General features: G+C 41.7%; 1 protein-coding gene across 4 annotated transcripts in view; it reads left to right on the top strand.

Annotated features, from left to right (window-relative positions):
• JADE1 (jade family PHD finger 1) overlaps window positions 1-20,068 on the top strand; it is a 145,022-nt gene that overhangs the window by 85,997 nt on the left and 38,957 nt on the right. For all 4 annotated transcript variants that reach the window (XM_077279133.1, XM_077279135.1, XM_077279134.1 and 1 more), the window contains exons 5-7: window positions 8,030-8,220; window positions 9,716-9,927; window positions 15,707-15,874. In XM_077279133.1, the coding sequence (XP_077135248.1) occupies window positions 8,030-8,220; window positions 9,716-9,927; window positions 15,707-15,874 (571 nt within the window). The remainder of the gene's footprint in view (window positions 1-8,029; window positions 8,221-9,715; window positions 9,928-15,706; window positions 15,875-20,068) is intronic.

Raw genomic sequence — 20,068 nt, forward strand, 5'->3', positions numbered from 1 at the left:
CTAATTTTGCCACAAAAAACTGGGAAAACTTATTGACTCGAGTATAAGCCTAGGGTGGAAAATGCAGCAGCTACTGGTAAATTTCAAAAATAAAAATAGATACCAATAAAAGTAAAATTAATTGAGACATCAGTAGTTTAAGTGTTTTTGAATATCCATATTGAATCAGGAGCCCCATATAATGCTCCATACAGTTCATGATGGGCCCCATAAGATGCTGCATACAAAATAAGCCCCATATAATGCTCCATATTAAAATATGCCCCATATAATGCTGCACAAAGGTTAATAATGGCCCCATAAGATGCTCCACAGAAACATTTGCCCCATACAATGCTGCATAAAGGTTGATGGCCCCATAAGATGCTCCAAACACTATGGCCCCATGAGATGCTCCACACATTATGGCCCAATAAGATGCTCCATACATTATGGCCCCATAAGATGCTCCACACATTATGGCCCCATAACATGCTCCATACATTATGGTTCCATAACATGCTCCACACATTATGCCCCATAAGATGCTCCATATATTGTGGCCCCATAAGATGCTCCATACATTTGCCCCCATTTGCTGTTGCTGTGATTAAAATAAAAAAAAAAATCACATACTCACCTCTCTTCGCTCAGGCCCCCGGCACTTGCGATAATCACCTTCCACGTTCCATCGCTGCGTGCTGCTCTGTCTTCCATCCTCTGCACTGACTGTTCAGGCAGAGGGCGGTGCGCACACTAATCGCGTCATCGCGCCCTCTGACCTGAACAGTCACAGCCAGAGGACGGAAGACAGAGCAGCGCGCAGCGGTGGAACGAGGAAGGTGACTATCGTGCAATGCTCACCTCCCCCGATATATTCACCTGCTCCCGGCGCGGTCCCTGGCAGCGTCTCACTGTCAGATGGTCTCCGGGAGCCGGTGGCATCTTCCTATGTTCAGCGGTCACGTACCGCTCATTACAGTAATGAATATGCGTGCATATTCATTACTTTAATGAGCGGTACCACGTGACCGCTGAACACAGGAAGAGCTGCTCGGAGACCATCGGACATGCAGGGACCGCGCCAGGAGCAGGTGAGTATGTGACAGCCGCCGCTCCCCCTCACCCGCCGACCCCACACCAACACAGACTCGAGTATAAGCCGAGAGGGTCACTTTCAGCCCAAACAAGTGGGCTGAAAATCTCTGCTTATACTCGAGTATATACGGTAAATCTGAACATTGTAACGTGCATTTGTATTCAGCCTCCTGAGTAAATACTTTCGAGGACCACCTTTCACTGCAGTTCCTGTTGCATGTCTTTGGGGTATTTCTCTACCCACTTTGCACATCTAGAGGCAGGATTTTTTGCCCATCCTTCATTGCAAACCAGCTCCAGCTTGGTGAGATTGGATGGAGCCTTCTGTGAACAGCAAATTTCAATTCTTTCCACAGATTCTCAATGTGATTTAGGTCTGGACAGTGAGTGGGACCATTCACACACATGAATCACACGAATATGCATTGATCTAAACCATTCCATTGTATGCCCGGACAGCATGTTTAGGGTCATTGTCTTGGAAAGTGAACCTACACCCGAGTCTCAAATGTTTTGCAGCCTCTAACAGGTTTTTCTCAATCTTCCCATGAACTTTGACCAGCTTCCCTGTCCCTGCTGAAGAAAAACATCCCTACAGCATGATGCTGCCACCACCATGTTTGATGGTGAGAGGATGTTGTCAGGGTGATTTGCAGTGTTTGTTTTCCGCCAAATATAACGTTTTGCATTGAGGCAAAAAAGTTCTACTTTGGTCTCCTCTGACCAGAGCACCTTCTTCCACAAGCTATCTTTGTCTCCTACATGGCTTTTTTGCAAATTGGAAATGGAACTTTTTATGTCTAGCTTTCAAATATAGCTTTCTTGACACTCTTCCATAAAGGCCAGATTTATGGAATATATGACTTAATGGTATGTGCCCACGATCAGTATTTGCTGCGGCTGTGACGCTGGGTACTTATTCAGCGTCAAACCCACAGCAAGCCGCTGTGGCAGCATAGTGGATGGGATTTCCATAGTCGCCTGTGGATCATGTGCGGAGACTGACACGTGTCTTATCTTTTAAGACTGGAGCATGTCAATTTCTCTTGCGGAACGCTGGTTTTCGCAGCAGGAGTTTCATCAATCAAATGTATTGCATGCTGTAAATCCGCATAGTTCAGGGAACAGGTGCAGATTTCCCTGCGCTCAATAGAAGGCAGTGCTTTGGACTCAGCGAACATACTCGTACCTGCAATAATGATAGGGGTCATTCATATGCCCGTGATTTTCTGCCGACTGAGTGGTCTGTGCCAAATCATGGAGACTTGTCAGAATTGGCAATGCAAGTCTATGGATCCGTGAGGAAAATTGGACAGCACTTCAGATGGCATCAGAGTGCAGTCCGATTTTTAGACTGGAACATATAGAAAGAAAGAATAGGCTTTTTTTTTTTTTTTTCCCCGCGTGCAAGTAAAACTGACACACTGACCAAATTCGGATGTAACGCTGACCAAAAATTACTGATGACACTTGGTCAGTTTTTCTCAAAAGTTAAGAAGAAAATAAAAAAATGGACATATGAATGAGTCTTTACAGGAAATCTGGAGGACACCTTTGGAAGCTAGAATAATGGGAGTGTTGGTTGCCATCCAGATTTTCTGGAAACGATTAGCTTACGGCAGGTGCATAGAAAACCCAATAAGTAGACATAAATTCCTGCCTCCGATGCCCGGACTCTCTGCTAACATACTGCGGTGTGTCATGGCAAGTTATCATTGGGTGAGCTCATCAAGTCATTATTTTTAGTTGGGCTTATTGAATAAAGCTTGCCACCAACATGGTTCTAGTCATCCTGGAGAAATTAGCCCCCAGTTGATAGTCCCCAGCTGTGCCTGAAAGGTGGAAATTGCCGTCTAATTTCTAGTCTAGGTTCAGCGTTGGATGCACTTTGTGGGGCTGCAAACTGTGAAGTGATGACTTGTAACAGCGGTGTGCAGGCATGCGTGGGAAGGCAAATCCGAGTGCTTGCCTGTGTATTATTTCACATTCAGATTTGTTTAGAGGGCTCCTGCGGAGATACGGCAGCTGTTTACCTGCATATCATTACTTGGTATTTCCTTCCGCTCCTCTGTCTGAAGGTAGACGCCGTTCATTTGTTACATTATATACGGATTAGGTTAGTAGGTATGATGAATGCTGATTACCGGAACTGCTGGTAATTCAGGTAAGCCATTAAGTACCGACTGATCTCAGTTTAGACCAGCACTTATTTATGTATAATATTGACGGTGACAATTAGTTTCTGGTCTAATGGCCCCTTCCAACTAGCTAATCGGCAGCATTCAAACCAATCGGCGGTCATTTCCTGGCCTGTTAAGATAAGCTGACACATATAATAGCCATCATTCTGTGCACATACATTATCATGTTATCAGCAGCACATCTTCGCATTTAGCATCTTTTTCCATTTTGATATTTAATTTTAGGGGAAGTTTTTAATGTTGAATGAAGTTTGTTTTTAGAGGTTTAATTTTGTTAGTGTAATGAAAAGGCTAAATGTCTGATTGGCAAACCTAGCTAGTCATACAGAGCTATGGGAACATAGGTGTATGACTTCATTACTAAGCAGATATGACACCATGCCCGTATCTACCCAGTCTATTCCAAAAATAAAGCAAATCTATGCTTCTTGTTACTGAATATACACTGTGGATTTAATATATAGGTGACTAGACAAGCTGGATAACAACCCTATAAGGGTAAAGGTGCACTTAGACTGGTCAGCAATAGGGGGGAGCATTCGTAACATTGCTCGTTCCCGATTATTGGCCTTGGTAAGCATGTCAGCAATCACCCGACGAACGAGCGAAACACCATTTTGTCAGTGATTGAATTGTGTATACACTGTGTTCCAAATTATTATGCAAATAATATTTCCTCATATTTTCTCTAAATTACCTTTCTGAATTGCAGTCATTGTTATTTTCCAGTCATCTACTATTCTAGTATAATTGCAATGTTTTGGAACAAACTGCCTATGAAAACAGTATCTTTTAAAAAAAAAAATAAACACTCAAAATGCATGTTCCAAATTATTATGCACGGCAGAATTTTCAACCTTTTTTGTTTATTTTGAACAAAAAAATGGTAAATTGTGAAGTTATAAGCATTATCAGCTTATTACAAAATGAAATCAAACAGTTTTCAAGTGAAAACTTTATTCTAGGTGATGTTACATTTGCACATAGGACCCCTTGTTCGAAAGAAGCTTCTGAACTCTCTCGTCCATTGAATTTGTCAGTTTTTGGATGGTTTCTGCTTCAATTGTTTTGCATGTGGACAGAATACCCTCCCAGAGCTGTTGCTTAGATGTGAACTGCCTCCCGCCATCATAGACACTCCTTTTGATGATGCTCCAGAGGTTCTCAATGGGGTTGAGGTCAGGGGAAGATGGTGGCCACACCATAAGTTTGTCCTCTTTTATGCCCATAGCAGCCAGAGATGCAGATGTGTTTTTTGCAGCAAGAGACGGTGCATTATCATGCATGAAAATGATCTTGCTGCGGAAATCACGGTTCTTCCTCTTGAACCATGGCAGGAAGTGTTGCTTTAGAAACTCCACATAGATTATGGAGTTCATCTTTACCCCTTCAGGGATAATAAAGGGGCCGACAATCTCTCTCCCCTTGATTCCAGCCCAAAACATTACTCCACCTCCTCCTTGTTGGCGCCTTAGCCGTGTTTTCATGGGGTGTCCATCAACCAGCCATCCTCCACTCCATCCATCTGGACCATCAAGCGTTGCTCGGCACTCATCGGTGAACAAAACAGTTTGGAAGTCAGTCTTCATGTATCGTTTGGCCCACTGGAGCTGTTTCTGCTTGTGAGCAGTGGATAGAGGTGGTCGACAGGATGGCTTATGCACAGCTGCAAACCTCTGAAGGACTCTGCATCTTGTTGTTCTGGGGACGTTGGAGGCACCAGCAGCTTCAAAAACTTGTCTGCTGCTATGACAAGGCATTTTTGCAGCTGCTCTTTTAACCTTACGCAATTGCCTGTTGGAAAGGGTCCTCAATTTTTCCTTATCAGCACGCACACGTGTGTGCTGGGAATCAGCTACATACTTCTTGATTGTGCGATGATCACGATGAAGTGTCTTGGCAATGTTGATTGTAGTCATGCCTTGACCTAAATACTCCGCTTCGTAGCAGCCGACACATCCTTTTTCTTTCCCATTTTGGCAAAAAATGTAGGCTGCTTAATAATGTGGAACAGCCTTCTTAAGTAGTCTTGCCTTTATTTGGACACACCTGCCAAACTAATTTGCACAGGTATCTGCAATTGCTTTCAGTGATATAAAGAGCCCTGACACACATCACCATCAATGAGTTTAAATGACAAACAAAAAAATTCTAACCTTATCACTCCTAAACTCTTTGTGCATAATAATTTGGAACACAGTGTAACAGCAGAAAAGTCCTCATTATTGGCAGCACGTTGCCCCATGTCATTAAGTGATGTCCTGTAAATCACATGGTGCTGCGTTTGGGGACAGAACAATCCTCTTAATAATCATTGTGTTCCCATCAATGCTCAGCCCCCTGTGTAAACTATATACACACCGAACAGCGATGTGCCAGGATCGGCCGTCCAAATGCCTCTTAAGTAATTGCCATGTGGTGGCCGAGGGGCTGCATCTGTCCCATGTGTATCCACGGCCTGTGAGAACATTCAGGAAAGTTAGTACATAGCATAAACTGCACATCTATCATATGTTCTTCGAGCGTATCCCACCATTCATAAGCCATAATTGCTTCCGGCTGCTTGGTAAAGCCCCATTTTTGCAGCCTCGGCCCTTTAGCTAGGCAAGTGGGGGGGCAGTGTGATGATGAACTCTAAGCATTATTTTCTTCCTTTTTGTGCGACATTGGATTTATTTCTTACTATATGTACAGGTTATTTGTTATGAGGAATACTGATTGTGAGATAAATTGATCAGCTACTTGAATTTAATTTTGAGTTATTTTTTTGTTTACCTGAAAAATCCCTTTAAGCTAAGATCAAGGTGTAATATTGTATAAGGCAAAGTTCACACTAGGCGTTTCTACAGTAGTTTTCTGATGTTTTTTTTTTTTTATGCAAATTTTCAGCTGCATATTACAGGACCAGCAAAATCTATGAGATTTCAGAAATGTCCTGCACACACGTTGTTTTTTTTTTTTTTTTTGTCATCAGGATTTTGTGCTTTGCATTTTTTTTTTTTTGCATAAGCATGTCACTTTTCAGAAGTTTTCACCTATTGAAATGAATGGGTTGTGAAAAATTCACTGAATACATGGGTACCAGGTTTTGCTGCATTTTTTGTGCCAAAACCTAATTCTATAGAATAGACTTTTTTTCCAACACTAAGCTTTATGAGCATGCATATCTAGCATACTAAAACCACAGCAAAAAAAACAAACAAGAAAAAGCACAGGGAAACATGTTTTTTTTCTGAAGCTTCTTTCTTGCCAAGAGATCAGGTTTTGCTAGAGGAAAAAAAAAAGCTGAAAAATGCCTAGTGTGAACTTACCAGAAAAGAGTCTGCTTTAACCCCTTAATGACCGCCAATACGTTTTTTAACTGACCTGAGATATAAGAGAATAGCCTCCCCATTCAGGTGACAATCCAGCAGCTGTCAGCCGTACACTACAGCTGACGACTTGCTGCATCAGCCACAATCAGTGTTTGCACCGTCCAAATCTATTTAACCCCTTAGGCTACGTTCACATTTCTGTTGTTGGGCGCAGTGTCGTCAACACAACGCATGTCAAACGCATACACAACGCAGCGTTTTTTGACGCATGCGTTGTCCTATACAATTGAAGATCCAAAACGCCCCCCCAAAAATACATTTAGTCAAAAGGCACATGCGTCAAAAAACGCGTCTCAACGCAGGCAACTGCGCCCTATGCGTTTTTCATAGACACTAATGTGTTTTTTTGGCGCATTTACGACGCAGGTGCGTTGCATGCATTTTTCTTGGGAAATGTGACGCATCAAAACTGCAACCTGTAGCGTCGTCCGCGCCCTGTCTGGTGCGCCAAAAAAATGCGTCGGTATGCGTCGACGACGCTGTGCCCAACAACGCAAATGTGAACGTAGCCTTAGATGCTGCTGTCAATAGTGACTACATCTTATAAATGGTTAACAGAGTATGGGGGCTTCCTCTTTATCCCAATTGCTGCCCTCAGATCATGATTGTGTGGTCCTGATGTTTGCCATGGCAATTCAGGACCAAATAGTGGCCTTAGTCTGCCAGCTATAGTAATCTGTTCAGAAGTGAGGCATTTAGGTAGTAAAAATACACATTTTCATTTGTCATGCCACTTTGCATTCATTCCTGAAAATCACCTGAAGGGTTAATAAACTACCTGACTGCAGTTTTCAATATGTCAGGGGGTGCTGTTTCTAAAACTGTATCACTTTTGGGAGTTTCCTAATATATAGGACCCCTCAAGTCACTTCAAACATGGATAAGTCCTTAAAAAATTTAGTAAATTTCCTTGAAAAATGACTGCTACAATTTTTAAACCTCCTACAATGCTAACAAAATGAAAGAACATTTTATAAATGATGCTGATGTAAGGCAAGCATATGGGAAATGTTATTTATTAATGGTTTGCTGTGGTATGACTATCTGGATTAAAGGGATAATCATTCAAAGTTTGAAAATTGCTTATTTTTTTTTTACATTTTTCTGAAATTTCTGATATATTTTTTTATAAATAAACACAAAACATATCAGCCTAAATTTACCATTATCATAAAGTATAATGTGTCGAAAAAACAGTCTAAAAATCAGTGGGATTTGTTGAAGCGTTCCAGAGTTATTGCCACATAAATTGACACTGGTCAGATTTAAAAAATTTGGCTCCGTCACTAAGGGATTAATGAGACGTTTATAAAAATGATCAGTAATACTTTGATACTGGGGCTTAATCTCTATTCTATATCTGTTTATTTTTTCTAGGGCTATTGCAGAGACAGACAAGGTGGTCACATACACTAGACCTCGAAAGTACATCCATTCTTCGGGGTCAGATCCTCCTGAGCTGGGATACGTTGATATCCACACCCTCGCAGATGGTGTTTGTCGCTATGACCTAAATGAGATGGATGTCGCTTGGCTGGAGATGATTAATGAAGAATTCAAAGACATGGGTAATTGTAACCGATCAGTTGTTATATAGGCGGAAGCCAGGATCTCCTGTACAGAGCTGGTAAAGGCCAGAATTGGATTGTCTCGTTTCAGCCTGAGTCCATTATGTGATGTCTTCCATTTAAAAAGGAAAATAACAATTCACGAATATTCCTAATAAAAATTAGAAAAGCTTGTACCGTAATTTCGAATCACTGATTTCTAAGAAAAAAGGGCTTAATTACAAGCATAGATCTCATGACCCCGAGATTTCTTTTACTGAAGTTCTGAAATGACCAAAGTTCTATTCGAATCCGCAGTCTCAGAAATGTAAAAGTGTCATGCGGGATTAGTTTTTCTTACTAAAATGATTGTTTCATCTTGTTAAATGGGTAAGATTGCAATGGACTTGCAAAAATAAGCAACTTTGCAATTTATCGCTTGTTTAAAATCTTCTCCATTCTCCATTACACAAGGATTTTCCGTATTATGCTGATTGTTGCTTTGGTAGCCAGTCACCTCTGGCCTGTATAAGTAGTAGCTTGTTTCCTAGGCATGGAGGGTGCACTTCTTGATTTAAGGTATGTACACACGTTGCGGATTTTGCTGCGGATCTGCAGCGGATTTACCAAAATCAGTGCGGAAAAATCTGCACCCCTTTCCACAACGTGTGCACATACCCTTAGGGTTTGCTCAGAAGCTGCCTGGATCAGTGCCTCTTCATTTCTCTGATGCTGCCTTTTCTAGCAGCATGTAAGAGCACATAGTTAGGACCAACCTCTCGGCCTAACCATTGCATCGGGCTCCCCCCGACTCATGGGCCCCATAGGGAGCTGGTACCCCCAACAGCGAGTGGGCCCCCTGCTTGCTCAGTCCCCGGCACTTGCCCAAGTGCATCGGGTAGTGACACTGGCCTTGGCCCTGAATATGAGTTGGTAACATGAGGGGTATTTCCGTCACCCCCCTCAGGTGTAACTAAAAGAAAAGAGCCACCTTGTGCTCCTTTAGTTATGCAGGCACCAGGGACGCTAATGAAGCAAGGGGAGGCGGCGCTCGGCACGCACAGCTCCAGAGTGACGGCTGTGCTGCGTCTGATTAGGGGGGAAAGACCCGCCCCGGGATGATTTCACGGTATAAGGGGGCACATTTTATAAGCGTTTATTTCTGCGTGTGCAGGGAGCATAACTAAAAGAGCCACCTTGTCAGAATGCAGCATTAGTGCTGCACAAGGTGGCTCTTTTAGTTACAAACGCCTGGGGGGGGGGGGGGTGACAGGTTCCCTTTAAGTCTCTTAATATCTGAATTGTGGTTTCCAATTCTAGTGCAAGACTCAAAACTGGAGGATTCTTCTCACAGCAGATTCCAGTGGGGTTTGTCATTCTGATAGGAAGAATAGCATTACACGCCGTTCTGTGCCTCCGGCCTCATTTGTTATAATGAAGCCTGCATCACAATGGTGGTCTTCCCATACCTTCATAGTGCCCAATGAGAGCTCATCCTTACTTTGTTGATTTGTAGGTATGCCACAACTGGATGAATACGTCATGGAGCGAGTAATGGAGGAGTTTGAACAGAGGTGTTATGACAATATGAACCATGCCATCGAGACTGAGGAAGGCCTTGGAATAGAATATGATGAGGATGTCGTATGCGATGTTTGCCAGTCCCCAGATGGAGAAGATGGCAATGAAATGGTCTTCTGTGATAAATGTAACATTTGTGTACATCAGGTAGGTATATCAGCCATGTGTTCTGGTCTTATAGACTGTATAATGCATTAAAGGGAAACTGTCAGCAGGTATGTAATCTGAAGACAGAATTCTGTAGGGGTTAAAACATCGATTTCAGTGATGCCTCTCTGAGTACATGTAATTGTTTTAGTAGCGGGAACTTACCATTGCTTGACTAGAGTAGTGTGTCTGGCACGCCCCCTCCTGTGATAAGCAGCTCACTATCTATGGACTTTGAGAGCCTGGTGTGGGCGGGGTTAGCGTCCTGAGCTCTGCTGCATTCTAAATCTAAAAAGTGTCACAACGGCTGCACCCCGTAATCTAAGTGATACATCGTTGGATTCAGGGTCTTTTTCTCTACATCATGTTGTTCTCAGATAAGGTAGCAAAAACCTGCTGACAGATTTCCTTTCACTTGTTACCTTTTATAGGGGGTGGCCAACTGCAACTGACGAGTATTGTCACATCACCTTTTCAGTTTCTAGCATGGTAATGATTGGCGCTAATTGGGCAGCAGTTTTTCTGTTAAGCTTGAGCTGAGTATTGACAAGCCATGTATATAAAGACCTGTCAATCGTTCAGTATGGGGTATGATGATTTATGTGCTTGATAAATAAACAAATATCAGTATTCACTAACAATCAGAAAAATTGCAATCTCCCCCTTTTAAAATAGGGGGAATAGCATATTTTGTATCGGTGTCCATAAAAGTCTGATTAAAATTAAGTTACCTGATTAATGACTGAATTCGTTATGTTGGTTGGCACATCGCAAAAGAAATGCAATAAGCTATTAAAATTTAGTATTTACTTCAAAATGAAATCGATTAAAAATGTCAGCTCGCCATGCGATACACATCCTCCTCCTGCTCCATCAGCTGAAAAATGTTGCGTGTCTCAGAAAATGGCGAAATAAGTGGATGATTATTTTAATTTTTTTTTGTCTGCTTAAAATAAAATCGAAAAAGTGTATAGTTCTTTTTGGATATCGCTGTAATCCTTTTGTCTGGTCATTGCTACCTCCTGATGAATGCTGTGAAAACAAAACTAAAAAAGAAACAACTGCAGATGTGTATTCTATTTTATCTTTTTTATTGCTGAACTTGGAAACTTCTTTTTTTTTTTTTTCGGGTGCATTATGTGGTAAAATGAATAGTCATTTAAAACTCTTAACTTGTGGGACAGAAAACAAGCCCTCACACGTCTTTGTGGACCAAAAATAAACAAGTTCTGGCTCTTGGGAAGAATGGGAGGAAAAAAATGCAAAAGCCCCAAAATACAGAAGATTGCCAGGTTGTCTGACGTGGCACAAGATGATCTGAGGCCTCTGTGGTTATGGGGTATAAGCCGCCAACAGACTAGTCCCCCTCGGGGTATTATGCGTCACATGGTGTACACCGCGAACATGCAGTTTATACATCACGTGAGGGATGACAGGCCTGTCCAGTACATGCTTCATGCCGTGGTGAAGAGGCGGAATGGAGGTCTGACATCACTGCCGTATGGTTAAAGCCAAACAGATTTTCCATGAAATGTGAGGACGTAATTAACTTACCAGGAACCTGAATAATGAACTTGTACTTCAAGAATTAAAACCATCAATTTGGGTATGGCTGTACAAGCACATATTTATATGTCTTCTACAGCCACAACACATGCCTAGCAAACAGGCTATCCCTGCATGTGTTGTGGCTGTCGAACACGGCAACTCAAACATCGTATTGGAGCACGCCGAAGATACTCTATTAACACATGAACATGCTCATATAACACCTTATCCGAGCACACCCGCTCATCACTAATCACAATACATCGATCAGCCATGATATGAAAACCACCCACCAGGGTTCCTCCCAGGCCGCTCGGTCCCATTGAGGCAACAACTTCACATCATCTGTCATTGTGCTTTTCTTTTTTCCCTAACCTTCGTCCAGTAGCGATAACTTTTGTTATTTTTCGACATGGCTGTATAAGGGCTTTTTTTTTTTTCTAAACCCGGTTAATGCACGTTAATGACCAGGCCAATTTTTACAATTCTGACCACTGTCACTTTGTGGTTATAACTCTTGAACGCTTCAATGGATCCCGGTGATTCTGAGACTGGTTTTTTTGTGACATATTGTACTTCATGATAGTGGTAAAACTTCTTTGCTATGACTTGCGTTTATTTGTTAAAAAAAAAATGGAAATTTGTCAAATTTTGCAATTTTCCAACTTTGAATTTTCATATCCTTTAGGCTACTTTTACACTTGAGTTTTTAGCAATCCGTCATTTTGGGCAAAAAACGGATCCTGCAAATGTGCCCGAAGGATGCGTTTTTCCCATAGACTTATATTAGCGACGGATGGCTACACATCGCGTCCGTCGTGCAACAGATCCGTCGTGTTTTGGCGGACCGTCGGCATGAAAAAACGTTCAAGGGAACTTTTTTTGTATGTTGCGTCCGCCATTTTCTACCGAGCATGCGCGGCCGGAACTCCTCCCCGGACTTCAGAATGGGCAGCGGATGCCTTGAAAAACTGCATCCGCTTCCCACGTCAGGCACAAATTTCAGAACGTACGTCGGCCCGATGCTTAGCGACAGACCCGTACCGACGCTAGTGTGAAAGTAGCCTAAATCACAGAGAATATGTCAGACAAAATAGTTAATGAGTAACATTTCTCCTTCGCTATATTGGGGGACACAGGACCGTGGGTGTATGCTGCTGCCACTAAGTGAATATAAAAAAGGTTAGCTCCTCCCCTGCCATATACACCACCCACTGGCTCCAGACAGAACCAGTTCATGCTTGGTGTCCGTAGGAGGCACCCTGGGGTCTGCTATTCAGACCATACTTTTTTATTTTATTTTTATTTTTCAACTTTTCATTTTTTAAACCTTTTTCCACCAGGAAGACTGGGGCGACGTACCCTTTCAAGGGGCCGATCTCCCCCAACCAACAACAGGCGAGCACGGCGAGTGTCGCCTCCTCGTATCCTCTCCTGCGACGTGGGATGCCATGCTTGAGCTATACTAGGGGCGACTGTTCCCTTCAGGGCTCTGATCTCCCTGCACCAGCAATTACTTTACATCAGCACAATTTGGGAACCAAAATAGTTTTTAAGAAGTTGTAAGGGTTAAAAGTTGATGAGTGATTTTTAGATAGAAAAGACCCAAAAGTGACACCATTCTAAAAACTGCACCCCTCAAGGTGCTCAAAACCACATTCAAGAAGTTTATTAACCGTTCAGGTGCTTCGCAGGAATTTTTGGAATGTGAAAAAAAATAACATTCTAACTTTTTTCACATAAAAATTACCTTCAATCCAATTTTATTTATTTTGACAAGGGTAAGGGTGTGTGCACACGTAGAATGGTCCACTGTGGATTTTTCTGCAACGGATTTGATAAATCCGCAGGGCAAAAACACTGCGTTTTTCCTGCGGATTTACTGCGGTTTTTGTGCGGATTCCACTGCGGTTTTACCCCTTTATTTTTCTATTATGGAGCAGATGTAAAACCGCTGTGGATTCCGCACAAATAATTGACATGCTGCGGAATATAAACCACTGCGTTTCCGGGCGTTTTTTTCCGCAGCATGTGCACTGCGGATTGCGTTTCCCATAGGTTTACATTGTACTGTAAACGCATGGGAAACTGCTGCGCACCCGCAGCTGTGGAAACGCTGCAGATCCGCAGCGTGTGCACATAGCCTAACAGGAAAAAATGGACCCCAAAATTTGTTGTGTAATTTCTCCTGAGTACGCCAGTACACCATATGAAGAAGGAAACTACTGTTTGAGCGCATGGAAGGGAAGGAGTGTCATTTGACTTTTTGAACGTAAAATTTCCTGGAATAGTTAGCGGATGTCATGTCCTGTTTGGAGAGCCCCTGATGTGCCTAAATAGTGGGAACAGGGCAAAGCTCAGAAGGCTAGGAGCGCCAGATTTTACAGTTATGGGTTGCAGGTGCCATGACCCACTGGGAGAGTCCATGAGGTGCCAGAACAACAGAACCCCCCATAAGAGACCCCATTTTACAAACTACATCCCTCGATGAATTAATCTAGGGGTGCAGTGAGCATATTGACACCAAAGGTGGGTCACAGAATTTTATACTATTGGGCAGAGAGGAAAAAATAACTACATTTTTACCCCCAAAATTTAGTTTTGCCCCAGATTTTACATTTTCACACGAGAAGTGGGTAAAAACAGCACCGTAATTCGTCCCACAACTTCTACTGAACGTGGCCGATTTTTGGAAGGCAGAATGTACAAAAACCAGTAATTCAGGATTTTTTGTTGTTGGGTGGGTGGGGGGGGGGTATATCATTCAGTGCGTGGTAAAATTGATAAGGCCGTTTTATTCTTCGGGTCACTACTATTGCAGCGATACCTCATATAGTTGTTTTGGGGGGTTTTTTGTTTAGGCGCTTTAACACATTAATTATTTTTTCTATAAAATAGGTTTTTTATTTTTAATTATTTTTGCATCGCTTTATTCTGAGGGCTATAACTTTTATTTTTCTGCTGATGGAGCTGTATGATTGGTTGCTTGTTGCGGGCCAAGATGATGTTTTCAGTGGTACCATGGTTATGTATATTCTTTATCGCGTTTTATTCCACTTTTTCTTCAGTGGTATGATAATAATAATAATAATTTTTATTTATATAGCGCCAACATATTCCGCAGCGCTTTACAACTTATAGAGGGGACTTGTACAGACAATAGACATTACAGCATAACAGAAATCACAGTTCAAAATAGATACCAGGAGGAATCAGGGCCCTGCTCGCAAGCTTACAAACTATGAGGAAAAGGGGAGACACGAGAGGTGGATATGGTATGATGATAAAGCATAGGTTTTTTTTTGCCTTGCTTTTTATTTTTTTACGGTGTTCACTTACTATATATAAATATATAAATTTTTGACTTTGTCCCACTATGGGACTATCATTTTTTTTTGCTCCTGGCACTCCGTGACAGGTGTCAGCTGATACCCGGCAGCGATCGCGCACACAGCTTGTATACACGATCACGTGGACGTAATAATCTGTCCCCCGTCAATAAGTACCAGGACACGTGGAAGTATTATTACTGAATATGTTGCCAAGGGGTTAATGAATAGCATTATTTTTTAATTATGCCATTCATTTACCTTTCAGTGTCCTGAAAAGGGAACAAAATTCCACTTTTGTTTTTTCTTTCTTTTTTTTTTACGACACCGTTGATCATTCTGTAAAAAATGGCCAAGCAATATGATACTCCAGATCAGCACAATTACCACAATACCAAACTACGGTATATAGTTTTCTGTTTGTTTATTTACATTTTCTGAGACCTACTTTTTGTTTGTTTGTTTGTTTTTGTCGATGACGCTGTTTGAGGTCTTGGTCTTTTGCATGGCGAGAAGACTTTTTTATTGATATCATTTTGATGGCATGTTTTGATCGCTTTTCATTTTGTTATTTTGGCAGAGATGTGGTAACCGAAGAATCACAATTTCGATGTTTTTCTTTTTAACTTTAGATTTTGATAGTTCAGACTTTTACGGACATCGCAATACCAAATGTTTTATTTTTTATTTCTTTATTGTTAATAGGACAAAGGAAGTGAATTTAATTTTTTTTTTTAAAAGCTTCTTTTTCCCCTAAGTGTAATGTTTTAGTTTTTTTATTGCTTGTTCTACGTAAATGCCACAGTAAATAAATGTATTTGTCAAAAATCGTATCTGTATCTCTAAATGTATAGATATGTTCTATTCTGCAGGCTAATGATTCTCTCTTCGCTTGGTTTCAGGCATGTTATGGCATATTGAAAGTGCCAGAAGGAAGTTGGCTGTGCCGGACCTGTGCCTTAGGGGTACAGCCGAAGTGCTTATTGTGTCCGAAGAAAGGAGGGGCTATGAAGCCCACACGCAGTGGCACCAAGTGGGTCCATGTCAGCTGTGCTCTGTGGATTCCTGAGGTATTACTGTTATTCTCTAAGTAAAGGCTGTCATTTTTATTGACTTGATAACAATATCTTCTGTAGATATTTGGACACTATTCAAGTACCGTGTTTTTCAAGTGCGACTGTAAATATTTGAATCTGACTTATTGCAGTAGATCAAGCTTAGCTATATTATATTGTACCTAGAAAGAAAAGTCATAGAATTATGAAAATCACAGGAGGGATAGACATGTTAGTGATATGCAAATTATGAAAAAATGGAAACAAAATGTTTAAAACATCTGTTTATTCAATATTGAGAGTGAGCACAGAAATACACGCACTCGCACATCTTGGCTGCTATCAGTGAGGTTATTAGTGGTCTGATAAGTGATTATTCTCGCTAAATGCAGTTGGGCACTCTAATCAGCATAATCCACTGCTGGCACCTCCTTTTACCAGCTAATGACAACCTATATATGCTTGATGAGACACATGTCTTGGAACAGGACACAATGGCATGTTGAAACCAAGCAGGTTGCTCACAATCAACATATACAGTCTTGCATTGTCGTGTTGAAAAACACATGTAGGACACTTGAAAAAATGGTTCTCATGCTTTATACTGACTAAATCGAAATATTTTGAAAACATTTTTTTCACCATTTACACTTCATTAAAATATCTCTCTCAGTACTGTAATTTCTATAATCCAATGACTTTGCCTTCTTGTTGCTGCATTTTATTGTTGAGAATGAATGTATGTCTGCCACTGGCTTCTATTAAAGAAGAAAAAAAAAAATTGACACTGGGAACATTTCTTATTTTCATATTACCTGAATGTAAGAATTTACCAAGATGTGAACAAATGCTAATTTCTCTCTAGCATTTTTTTTGTTCTTATTTATGTATTTGCTTCTTTTTAAAGCAGTTGTCCACTAGTGATAACCCCCTTCTTTAACCCCTTTCTGACATTGGACGTACTGTCCCGTCGAGGTGGGGTGGGCCCGTATGACCACCGACGGGATAGTACGTCCAGCGCGATCGGCGGCGCTCACGGGGGAAGCACGGCCGATCGCGGCCGGGTGTCAGCTGACTATCGCAGCTGACATCCGGCACTATGTGCCAGGAGCGGTCACGGACCGCCCCCGGCACATTAACCCCCGGCACACCGCGATCAAACATGATCGCGGTGTGCTGGCGGTACAGGGAAGCATCGCGCAGGGAGGGGGCTCCCTGCGTGCTTCCCTGAGACCCCCGGAGCAACGCGTTGTGATCGCGTTGCTCTGAGGGTCTTCTACCTCCTTCCTTACTGCAGGTCCCGGATCCAAGATGGCCACGGCATGCGGGTCCTGCAGGGAGGGAGGTGGCTTACCGAGTGCCTGCTCAGAGCAGGCGCTGGTAAGCCTGCAGTGCTCTAAGTCAGATCGGTGATCTGACAGTGCTATGCAAAAACGAGGCAAAAAACAACGCTTTATTATCATACCGCCGAACAAAAAGTGGAATAACACGTGATGAAAAGACGGATATAAATAACCATGGTACTGCTGAAAACGTCATCTTGTCCCGCAAAAAACGAGCTGCAATACAGCATCATCAGCGAAAAAATAAAAAAGTTATAGTCCTCAGAATAAAGCGATGCCCAAATAATTATTTATTCTATAAAATAGTTTTTATCGTATAAAAGCGCCAAAACATTAAAAAAATATATAAATGATGTATCGCTGTAATCGTACTGAACCGAAGAATAAAACTGCTTTATCAATTTTACCAAACGTGGAACGGTATAAACGCCTCCCCCAAAAGAAATTCATGAATAGCTGGTTTTTTGTCATTCTGCCTCACAAAAATCAGAATAAAAAGCGATCAAAAACCGTCACGTGTCCGAAAATGTTACCATTAAAAACATCAACTCGTCCCGCAAAAATCAAGACCTCACATGACTCTGTGAACTTTGTGAACCAAAATATGGAAAAATTATAGGTCTCAAAATGTGGAGACGCAAAAACTTTTTTGCTATAAAAAGCGTCTCTTAGTGTGTGACGGCTGAAAATCATAAAAATCTGCTATAAAAAATGCTATAAAACTAAATCAAACCCCCCTTCATCACCCCCTTAGTTAGGGAAAAATAATAAAATAAAAAAAAATGTATTTTCCATTTTCCCGTTAGGGCTAGGGTTAGGGCTAGGGTTGGGACTAGGGCTAGGGTTAGGGTTGGGGCTAAAGATAGGGTTAGGGTTGGGGCTAAAGTTAGGGTTAGGGTTTGGATTACATTTACGGTTGGAATTAGGGTTGGGATTAGAGTTAGGGGTGTGTCAGGGTTAGGGTTACCGTTGGGATTAGAGTTAGGGGTGTGTTTGGATTAGGGTTTCAGTTAGAATTGGGGTGTTAGGCACATCAGGGGCTCTCCAAACGCGACATGGCGTCCGATCTCAATTCCAGCCAATTCTGCATTGAAAAAGTAAAACAGTGCTCCTTCCCTTCCGAGCTTTCCTGTGCGCCCAAACAGGGGTTTACCCCAACATATGGGGCATCAGCGTACTCGGGACAAATTGGACAACAACTTTTGGGGTCCAAGTTCTCTTGTTACCCTTGGGAAAATATAAATTTGGGGGGCTAAAAATCATTTTTGTGGGAAAAAAAAGGATTTTTTATTTTCACGGCTCTGCATTGTAAACTGTAGTGAAACACTTGGGGGTTCAAAGTTCTCACAACACATCTAGATAAGTTCCTTGGGAGGTCTAGTTTCCAATATGGGGTCAATTTTGGGGGTTTCTACTGTTTGGGTACATCAGGGGCTCTGCAAATGCAACGTGAAGCCTGCAGACCAATCCATCTAAGTCTGCATTCCAAATGGTGCTCCTTCCCTTCCGAGCTCTGCCATGCGCCCAAACAGTGGTTCCCCCCCACATATGGGGTATCAGCGTACTCAGGACAAATTGGACAACAGCTTTTGGGGTCCAAGTTATCCTGTTACCCTTGGGAAAATACAAAACTGGGGGCTGAAAAATAATTTTTGTGGAAAAAAAAATATTTTTTGTTTTCACGGCTCTGCGTTATAAACTGTAGTGAAACACTTGGGGGATCAAAGCTCTCAAAACACATCTAGATAAGTTCCTTAGGGGGCCTACTTTCCAAAATGGTGTCACTTGTGGGGGGTTTAATGTTTAGGCACATCAGGGGCTCTCCAAATGCGACATGGCGTCCCATCTTAATTCCAGTCAATTTTGCATTGAAAAGTAAAATGGCGCTCCTACCCTTCTGAGCTCTGCTATGCGCCCAAACTGTGGTTTACCCCCACATATGGGGTATCGTCGTACTCGGGACAAATTGTACAACAACTTTTGTGGTCTAATTTCTTCTCTTACCCTTGGGAAAATAAAAAAATGGGGGCAAAAAGATAATTTTTGTGAAAAAATATGATTTTTTATTTTTACGGCTCTGCATTATAAACTTCTGTTAAGCACTTGGTGGGTCAAAGTGCTCACCACACATCTAGATGAGTTCCTTAGGGGGTCTACTTTCCAAAATGGTGTCACTTGTGGGGGGTTTCAATGTTTAGGCACATCAGGGGCTCTCCAAACGCAACATGGCGTTCCATCTCAATTCCAGTCACTTTTGCATTGAAAAGTCAAATGGCGCTCCTTCCCTTCCGAGCTCTGCGGTGCGCCCAAACAGTGGTTTACCCCCACATATGGGGTATCAGCGTACTCAGCACAAATTGTACAACAACTTTTGGGGTCCATTTTCTCCTGTTACCCTTGGTAAAATAAAACAAATTGGAGCTGAAATTTTGTGTAAAAAAAATTTAAATGTTAATTTTTATTTAAACATTCCAAAAATTCTTGTTAAACACCTGAAGGGTTAATAAATTTCTTGAATGTGGTTTTGAGCACCTGAGGGGTGCAGTTTTTAGAATGGTGTCACACTTGGGTATTTTCTGTCATATAGACCCCTCAAAATGACTTCAAATGAGATGTGGTCCCTAAAATAAAAATGGTGTTGTAAAAATGAGAAATTGGTCAACTTTTAACCCTTATAACTCCCTAACAAAAAAAAATTTTGGTTCCTAAATTGTGCTGATGTAAAGTAGACATGTGGGAAATGTTACCTATTAAGTATTTTGTGTGACATATCTCTGTGATTTAAGGGCATAAAAATTCAAAGTTGGAAAATTGCGAAATTTTCAAAATTTTCGCCAAATTTCCGTTTTTTTCACAAATAAACACA

This window comes from Ranitomeya variabilis, chromosome 1, assembly GCF_051348905.1.
Source record: "Ranitomeya variabilis isolate aRanVar5 chromosome 1, aRanVar5.hap1, whole genome shotgun sequence".
In the NCBI taxonomy this organism is placed as follows: Eukaryota; Metazoa; Chordata; class Amphibia; order Anura; family Dendrobatidae; genus Ranitomeya; species Ranitomeya variabilis.